General features: G+C 39.3%; 1 protein-coding gene across 3 annotated transcripts; it reads right to left on the bottom strand.

Annotated features, from left to right (window-relative positions):
- Positions 1 to 264: 264 nt before the first annotated feature.
- Positions 265 to 8,765, bottom strand: LOC124704518 (RNA-binding protein 39-like). 3 transcript variants are annotated; one of them, XM_047236784.1, is made up of 13 exons: positions 8,094 to 8,765; positions 7,271 to 7,343; positions 7,143 to 7,199; positions 6,725 to 6,780; positions 5,550 to 5,763; positions 4,665 to 4,751; positions 4,488 to 4,562; positions 4,314 to 4,397; positions 3,502 to 3,566; positions 1,639 to 1,849; positions 1,355 to 1,443; positions 708 to 822; positions 265 to 629 (listed from the first exon to the last, which is right to left on the bottom strand). In XM_047236784.1, the coding sequence occupies exons 1-13, from the start codon at positions 8,666 to 8,668 to the stop codon at positions 585 to 587; spliced, it is 1,746 nt and encodes a 581-aa protein (XP_047092740.1). In that variant the 5' UTR covers positions 8,669 to 8,765; the 3' UTR covers positions 265 to 584. The 3 variants fall into 3 exon arrangements, with proteins under 3 accessions (XP_047092740.1, XP_047092741.1, XP_047092742.1); XM_047236785.1 differs by lacking the exons at positions 7,143 to 7,199; positions 7,271 to 7,343; positions 8,094 to 8,765 and adding exons at positions 5,842 to 5,964; positions 6,050 to 6,110 and having other exon boundaries at positions 6,725 to 6,768; XM_047236786.1 differs by lacking the exons at positions 7,143 to 7,199; positions 7,271 to 7,343; positions 8,094 to 8,765 and adding an exon at positions 6,050 to 6,110 and having other exon boundaries at positions 6,725 to 6,776.
- Between the last annotated feature and the right edge of the window lie 287 nt (positions 8,766 to 9,052).

Here is a 9,052-nt window from a genome sequence, read left to right as displayed (position 1 = left end):
ACGCTTCATGAAGAAAGAATTCCTAACAATGCAGTAAACGGCAAAAGAGGCCTCATATGCCAAGACACGCAGGGTGAATTTATGACAAACTAGAATTGCAGTATATAGACATTCTGCGTTTTTCCCTTAAGCATATCTCAACTGCAATCTAGGTATTTTTCAAAGTTAACCTTAGTCCAAAGTTGGGCATGTGCTTTCGGTTGAGGGGTTACTGGATGTCACAGCCATGTCTGAATTATTATATTTCAATAAAAATGGAAACAATGATAATAAATGCATCTCTATTTTTTCAATAGAGATCTAATGTCTGCCATGTAAGTTTGTAATGAATCCAGCATTTTTTGCATATTGCTCGAGAGATGATAAATGAACTGTAACTATCACAAAAGATGCAACTTTCCAAACAACAAACCTCTTCTAGTCCTGTCATAATATTACATTAAACAACTATTAACTGGGTTACTCCACTAACAAGTCTCCACACAACTTCATACGGAATGTTTGAACAGCTGTAGGTCCATATCATGAAATCCGGCAGCCTGGTCTTCACCAGAAAACTGGCCCGCTAGTTTGTGAAGCTCATCTCACACTTGTCGGTCTGGGAACTTCATTTCATACTGCTGGGCGGTCTGGAAAAGACAGCGGGATTGTTATTGAAATTAGCAAGAGGTTCACAGTGTATCAAATGATAAGATAAGGTATGTTACCATAAATGTTGCTGTAATCATCTTCCCTGCAAACCATCTGCCATGAAGTGATCGTTGTGCACTTGCAGCCGCTGTTGCACTATCAAAATGCAGGTACACAAAACCGGCAGTATGCCTGCACACCACAGCAAATGAACATTACAAGATGATGCAAGTCAAGACAGCACTAACTAGTATTTCCCTGTTCCAAAATAGAAGATGTTGGTAGGTCTTTCTGGTTAGTAACTTTGTTTTTCTTACAAAACAGGTTCTTCCCAACCAATATTTTGTTACCAGTGATTAGTTACTGACACCTTTTTATTCCTGCTTATAACAACTGGTTGATAATACATAGACATACAGTTGAATCATTATTTTTTTAGCGGGAAACTGTAAGGAAGACCCTGACAGTGAACTTTTATATAGAAAGGAAAAAATATTTACAAGAGGTATACAAGGGGCATAGCCCATGGGATAGCTACAAGCTATCTAGCCAGCTAACAAGGAGAGCTCTAAGATGGTCCTTCATTCTGTAAGAAAGAAGGAAAAGTTCCCTTTTGAAAGCAAAAGACCAAGATTTTCTACAAGGTATTACGCTGTCAAAAATATCTCAAATACAGTTTAAATAGAAGGGCATACCATCAAGGTTTAAAAGACAAATGACTTACTTATCAACAACAATATGCTTCACTACACCAAACTTTGAACATTCATCTTGCACATCATCTCTAATATCCAAATCAAAATCAGGATCAGTCTGCAATGAAGATGCAAACTCCCAGTTAGCTTAGTAAGAGACTAAGATGTAAACAGAAATGAATACATGTGAAAAAACTAACAATTGACACAACGAAAATTAATAATAATCAAAGACGTAAGGCAAGCACTTGAAATACACCAACAGAGATGCTAAGATAGAACAAAACATGAATTTATAGAAAAGATGATATACCTCCACTGCTGGGTCAAACATGTTCTTCAGCAATAGGAATTCAGTAGGCATCCCAATATCAGCAGATTGGGAAATAATAGGAAGAGGTGCTCCTGGAACTACTCCAACAGGTTGGATAAGAGAAGCAGCTGCCATAGGAGCACCAAACATAGATGCAGCTGGCAATCCAACAGATGTGTTCAAACCAGGAGCAACAATGCCACCAGTTAAGCTGCAGATACAAAAACAAGATTTAGAGGACATGCCCCGCAAGATGCTAATAGGATGATTCCACCAAACACCATGAAAAATCAACAGGTTACAATCAACATGCACAAACAAACACTACCTAGCATGTTATAGTCATTGTTCATTATCATGTCGTCCAATAAAAGGTTTATATTAATATAGGGAAAATAAAGATGAGTTGGCTGATATATACATAGGATAAATACTTCCTAATAGGATTGATTAAGCTAGAGGAAGATCTGTGTATATGTACATATATATATATGTTCAGATTGAATAAGCTAGATGAAGATCTGTGTATATAATAATATGTCAAACATATGTCTACATATTTGCCGCCGCATTCATACATATTTGTCGTCCAATAAAAGGTTTAGATTAATAATATAGGGAAAATAAAGATTTGAGTTGGTTGAGATTTATATATATATATATATATATATATATATAGGACATATTCATACTACACCCGGGTGTAGTTACACCCACGCGTGTTTCTCATAATCTAGTAAGTATCTATCATACCGAAGAGTATGTACATGTAGTATGAAGTATATAAGACTATTTTGGTAGTATATATACTACTTTGTAGGAAGTATGCAGATTTTTTTACGTAGACTCATTTTTTACGTATACATATGCATGTATTTTGGATATATAATGCAAACTATGGGTTCACTTGTATTTTTTTCACCAAACTTGGTTTGGAGTATCTTAGATATAGTATGTGAACATACTCAAACCGATAAAGTATCATATATACTTCCGTATGGTAGTATATTAGATACGGGTGTAACTACACCCAGGGGTAGGAAGTATTTATCCTATATATATATATATATATATATATGATGCGCTATTTGACCCCCAGGGAGTAGAATAGTTATTCTACACCCACCCTCTATCTTTGCAACCGTAAATGATTTTTACGTCACGTAAATTTTTTCTTACTTCATTAGTCGAGTAGAACATAAGAAAAAATAGAACTTGCAATTTTTTTTTGTTTATGTGACGTAAAAAAATATGACATAAAATAAGTATTTTCATCGTTTTTTACACCACAATTACTCACACAATGCGTTTTTTATGTCGATTTTTTTGTGTTAAGTCAATATGAACGTAATTATATGGAAACAAAACATAATTTTATGAATGTAACAACATAAAGTTATGTTGGGTGCAAAATAACTTTTCTGCACCCAGGCACCATAAATCATGACCGTACAATTGCATCGTGGGTGCCAGATTGCATAGGTGTATAAAGGAGAAAATCACTTTCCAAATATCAACAGGAGAGAGAATGCACTTTCCAATTATCAGAAACAGAGACAAATCAGTTCCCAGTTTGTTGTGCAGGTTTCCTTTTATGATTCATGGTGCCCAGGCACCATGGTGCCCCAGTTAGTTTACCTACCTAATATATATATATATATATATATATATATATATATATATGTTCAGATTGAATAAGCTAGAGGAAGATCTCTGTATATGTACATATATATGTTCAGATTGAATAAGCTAGATGAAGATCTGTGTATATAATAATATGTCAAACATATGTCTACATATTTGCCGCCGCATTCATACATCCACGAACAGAAAGAGCAAAAGACCGAAACACAATGGCAGTACCTGGTTGTGGAGCCACTCCGGTCCAATTTACGCATAAGAAGGGCTCTAGAGCTTGCATTTAATGCCTGCATATGTTCAGTAGAAATGAATATACGTTATCTTTGAGAAGAACAAGAAGATATGTGATAAATGGTAACAGTCAACAAAAAAAATCCTCTTGTTTTTTGCTACATCCAGCAAAAACAAAAGCACAAAAAACCCGACCAAATCATGAAATCCAGAAGGTGTGATATCAATGTAAATCAGTTGCACGCTTGGAAAGATTCCTATCTAGCATATGGCGAGAAAAATATATTATCTTGCAGTACGGGGAGAGAGGATATTATAGCATCTACTGCATAAACATCAAACCAATCACTGACAAAGAACCAACCTTCACATGGCACAGAACTTGTATGTAGTGCTAGAAAAAGAAATTCATGTATATCAGAAACCTCAAACCCAGTCTAATACTTAGCAGGGTACATTTCTAGGTAGCTGTACAAAGAAATGTCATCAATACATCCCCACCCGAAAAAACCAGTTGTAGTTAATGGGCGATGGAAAATGAGCACGTGGAGTGCATAGGGCACAAACATGTACCATATGTCCATATTGACCCCTTTGTACAAATGACTAAAATATTAATCTTAGCAAGGTTGAAAACATCTGCAAAAAATTACAAATCCCCTGTATAACACTGCTTATTGGGCAAGTAAAAACAAGAGAACACATGTTATACAGGTCCCTGTATAATTCGAGCTATTAAAGAAATACAAAAAGAAGGAAACAAAAACCGATGCAATGATGTAGTTTTAGAAGGAGTAACCCACCAAGCCTCCACCTTCATCATCATCTAGATCTCCAGTAGTTGTGCCACCAAGTTGCATACCGCCCTGATCAGTAACAGCCGAGACCTGGTTGAAATAATATGAGTTGTCAGATGGATGGCTACTATGTATAAAAGCTGTTTCGGAAGCAACACAATACATATCAATAAGTGTCACCTTAATTACTCTCCCAGCAATATCTAGTTGGCCATTTAAACTCTGGGCAGCTTTTGCATCTTCAAGCCGTGCAAACTGCATGATTGAAGTAAAGTAAAAAAATTAGGACTTGTGGCAAGAGCTTCAAGCAAATATATCAAAGAGAAGATATTCATGGGAATATATGACAATACTTTCCTGAATGAAACCAAAACCTTTGCATAGTCCAGTAAGTGGATCTACAGGAAGCTGGACAAGCTCAACTTGACCAAATGGTTCGAAGACCTAAAAAAGGAACTCGTTATAACAGGCCACATGGAAGTCTTAGTGTTTTACTGAAGTGCACTGTACGTTCTGTGATCAGAGTACTAGACATAATTTTAAATATGGATTTTGAGCATGCTCTAAGAAGGAAACTCTACAGTATAGATTAAAAATTGTTCCCAAAGCAGGTCAACTTTTTCTTTGCCCCGATAGTAATACCTCGAAATAAATCTCACTTCAGGTGAGTAATATGGTGTCAGACATCTTTTTTTTAGTTTATTTTAGACAATCAGTGTGTCTATCAGAATTTGTTCTATTAAAGATGAAGATGAACTGCCAGGTTCAGAAAGGTTGTTTTAGGCAGCATCATTCCATGGTGGCCCGGCAGCACTTTGATCCCAAGTGATGGTCTAGACATTAAAATTGCAGAGATGATAAACTGAAACTAGAATGGCCCAAGTGCTAGTTTCCACGGCCATATAATTTCACCACTGTTAATCAAGTAGACAGGTGCAGGCCTTTATTAGAGATGAAGCACCTTGCACACCCAACAGAATAGAAGAATATGATGCAAAAGTTGCTTATTGATTCTACAATTCTACTGATAATAACACTAAGGGTATTCATCTGCTGCTGGACAACACTATAACATGAACAGAAATACAGGAGGCAAGATATACAACTACACTAGTGTAATTGTGTAAAAGCCAAAGGAATTAGAAAGTTGACCTGTCTACTACACTAGTGTAAAAGCCAGGAATTAGAAAGTTGACATGTCTACTACACTAGTGTAAAAGCCAAAGGAATTAGAAAGTTGACCTGTCTCAGTTGGTCCTCTGTGATATTGGAATGAAGGTTGCCAACATACAACTTTCTTGCTCCACCTGAAGCTGCTCCACCTGATGTCGCGTTTGACTGAGCTAAGTTCTTTTCAGCCTCTGATGGCTTAACCATCACTCCTTGCCCAAGAAGTGGCTGACCAGTTAGAGCAATCGCCATCGGAACAGACATAACGTCATAGAATTCGATGTACCTGTCAATTTAGATAAACCTTCAGTACAGATATTAGATTATCCAACAAAAGATGTTTTACCTGTCAAAGCAAGTAGACCTTAAGTGACTATATATGTTAGAATTTTTCATAAGCTTCAGAATATTTTGGAAATTTTGATCAGTTTTTGTCAGTAGGAAATTTCGAACTTGGTTCTTGGTTGCCTCGTTAATTCCTAAGAACCTGCACCAAGTTTTTGTCAAATACTCTGGAATCAAACTGCCCTAGATTGCTGACAGCATCAGAATGATCTAATATTCCATCTTACTTGTAAAGTGGCCGATAATCCCAGCAGGTAGACCAAACTATAAATATTTCAGTGTGCAATCCTGTTGAGTATGACAAACTGATGAAAAATGTTCCCCAAGTAAAATCAAATTAACTTGAAAAAAATGCTCACGTAATGATACAGCCAGTAAATAGATGGAAAACAAATATTATGACAAGGTCTAGATTCTAAATGGTAAAATTGAAAACCATAGACCCAACAGGTATATTTCTTGGAAAAACTATTATCATAATACATCCACAATTTCGAAAATTTCTTTAGGCAGAGGGTTAGATTCTAACTCACTAAAGCATCGGTTCCTTTATAGGAAGAACTAACTTAGGCAACATGGTAGAAACAAAAAATTAACATATGCGATTGCATCGCAGAGCACCATCAATAAACTAGAGTGGTGATTATATATGCCTGTAACTCCATGTTTCTCCTTTTCTAGTGGCGCAAGTGACTTTTTTAGGTTTAGCGCATGCTTGCAGCAGAGAGATTGATAAGTCGCTCATGATTTACTACAGTCCTACATGGTAGGAAACCAAATTCTTAGCACACACATTGTTGGTTCAATCAGCTGCGAGCTAAATAATTCATAAGGTATATATTCTTGCAAAACCATCCAATTAGTAAGGAATATACATCAAATAAACGAGTCTCGAAACTAACCCAACTCCTTTGGAACGCCGTGAGTTTCGGTCCATAATAAGGCGAACATCACGAACCTACAAAGAGAAGAGTTTCGTTAGATGTTTAAATCTGTGCATGGACATCATTGACTAATGCAAAATATTACGAACAAATGATAGGTGCCAGTTCAAGAACAAGTATTCTTCATCCACAACAATTGCACACATGCAAAAATACATATTCCAAAAATCAATCCATCAGGTAAGCATATAACATTATTAAGTTTCATCCATGAGTTGAGATTATAAAAGACAGACTTCGCATTAACTAAAGCACACCCCAAAAGATATCCACACCATCATACTTGCAGGATGTAACTGGTATAAGAGCTCCTTTGTAAAGGGAACATTTTCATAACAGAATGCAATGTGACATAGATAATACTAGTATGTATCACCTTCCCTGCTCTTGAGAAGAACTCATAGACATCCCTTTCATCTGCCTTCAAAGATAGCTGCAGTAATGCTGACAACATTAGCTTGATGGATAGAATGCAATGTAACAAATATTACTTGTGAGACTAACCTGGAAGGCAAATACAGTCCTTTGATCTCTTTCTGGGTCAACTTCTGGTTCTGTACCATCATCTTTCTTACGCCTGCACACAAAAAAATGAACTTTAGCACAAGAGAGTGCAGCAGAACAACTACATCAGGTTTAACAAACAGAAACTGCAAATATGGTCGACATGATTATTGCTAGTCAGAAACCCCACGCAAGAAAACACCAATTATCTTCTATCTTCAAGAGCCCCAGCCCTAGCAGCCTGAGCCAAGTTGCCAAGTTGTAAATATTTCTAGAAAAAATAGATTTGTATCCTGAGTGGTTCAGTTGCTGAAACCATCTAAAGAGAACTCTAGCATTTTGTATCTGTGAGTCCCATATTAATGTTCAATATTCAAACTTAACAAGCCTACAGGGCAATGACTACGTAACTGAAGGGAACATTTAGCAACAATAAGAATGTGCACCGTGAAGTTAATATGTTCCGTGATTGTATGCCAAACTAAATTAGAGAACATGCAGAACATAAGCTTCTAGGATTCTGAAGGAAAAATAAATCAAGAGCATTCAACAAAGTAGTATTCTCCTTACAACACATCAATCTTTTATCGAACCCAACGCAGATATGACTAGTCATATAAGTCCAATACATACGGAGTATCTCTTAAGGGATGGACCTGCTTGGAACATAAAATTCACAATGACATCGGGGGAATTCACAGAACATCCATATAAATAAATCATACAGTTGTGTTCCAAACAGAGCCAATGTATTTCTGCCTAGACAATTAACCTCGGATGTATTCAGCTAGTGATAGTACTAGGGGAGCTCACAAATTCGTACCTGAAATCGCGGTCCCGGTAGTCACGGTGGCGGTCACTACGGTCACGCTCCCGCTGGAGCTCCCTCACCATCTCCTCCTCCTCTCCGCGGCGACGCTCTGAGCGGCTACGGCTCCTCCGCTCCCTCCCGAGCTCCCTCTCCATAAGCCTGTCCCTGCCCTCCCGCTCCTTTTCCCAGACCTTCTCTCGGTCACGGCTGCCATCCTTCTCCCTAACCTTCTCTCGGTCCCGGCTCGCGTCCTTCTCCCTAATCTTTTCAGGGTCGCGGCTCTCATCCTTCTCCCTAACCTTCTCCCGGCTGTGTCCCCCATCCTTCTCCCTAACTCTCTCGCGGTCGCGGCCCTCATCTTTCATACCAACCTTCCCGTCTTCCCGGTCGCGGTGCTCGCGGCCGCTGCGGTGCCGCTCACGGTCTTCTCCCGAGCGAGGACGCTTCGATCCGCGCTCTTCTAGGTCGCGGCCGCCGCCGGCGGAGGAGCGGCGGCGCGAGCTGCGGTCCTTCTCGCCCGCGCCGTTGGTTGAAGGGACAGGGGGCTCGACTGCCTTCTCCAAGTAGTCGTACTCGTCGAAGTCCATGGCGGTGAGGGGGTGGATGGGAGCAGGGAGCGGAAACCCTAGACGGCGACTCCGCGAGGGGAAAGAAGAAAACAAAAGATACAAAACCCTAGAATTGGGTCGCTAGTCTTCGAGACTTCCACGGACAGATTTTAGAGCATCCCAGTTCATACCTGGCCAACGGGCCGGGCTTTGGCACGCGAAAAAAGCCCGCGACGGGTCCAGCCCGGCCTGTAACGTGCCGGGCTTGTGCTGGCCCATGAAATTCAGGTGCAATGCCTGGGCCACAGCCTAAGGCACGCGTGCCGGCCCGGCACGGCCCGTTTAGCAGCGGCCCGCGAGGGCACGTGAATAGTACACAGCAAGTAGTGCTATATTACTCAAAAAAAAATTGAGTCGGAGGGG

Source organism: Lolium rigidum, chromosome 3 (genome assembly GCF_022539505.1).
Source record: "Lolium rigidum isolate FL_2022 chromosome 3, APGP_CSIRO_Lrig_0.1, whole genome shotgun sequence".
NCBI lineage: Eukaryota > Viridiplantae > Streptophyta > Magnoliopsida > Poales > Poaceae > Lolium > Lolium rigidum.
This window is presented reverse-complemented; position numbering and strand designations above follow the sequence as displayed.

Excerpts from the sequence above, each read along its gene's own strand:
- LOC124704518 (XM_047236784.1), bottom strand. The coding sequence starts at position 8,668 with ATGGACTTCGACGAGTACGACTACTTGGAGAAGGCAGTCGAGCCCCCT. Across the intron at positions 7,344-8,093 it reads TACCGGGACCGCGATTTCAG|GCGTAAGAAAGATGATGGTA; the intron begins GTACGAATTTGT and ends TTTTGTGTGCAG. Across the intron at positions 3,567-4,313 it reads ATGATGAAGGTGGAGGCTTG|GCATTAAATGCAAGCTCTAG; the intron begins GTGGGTTACTCC and ends GAACATATGCAG.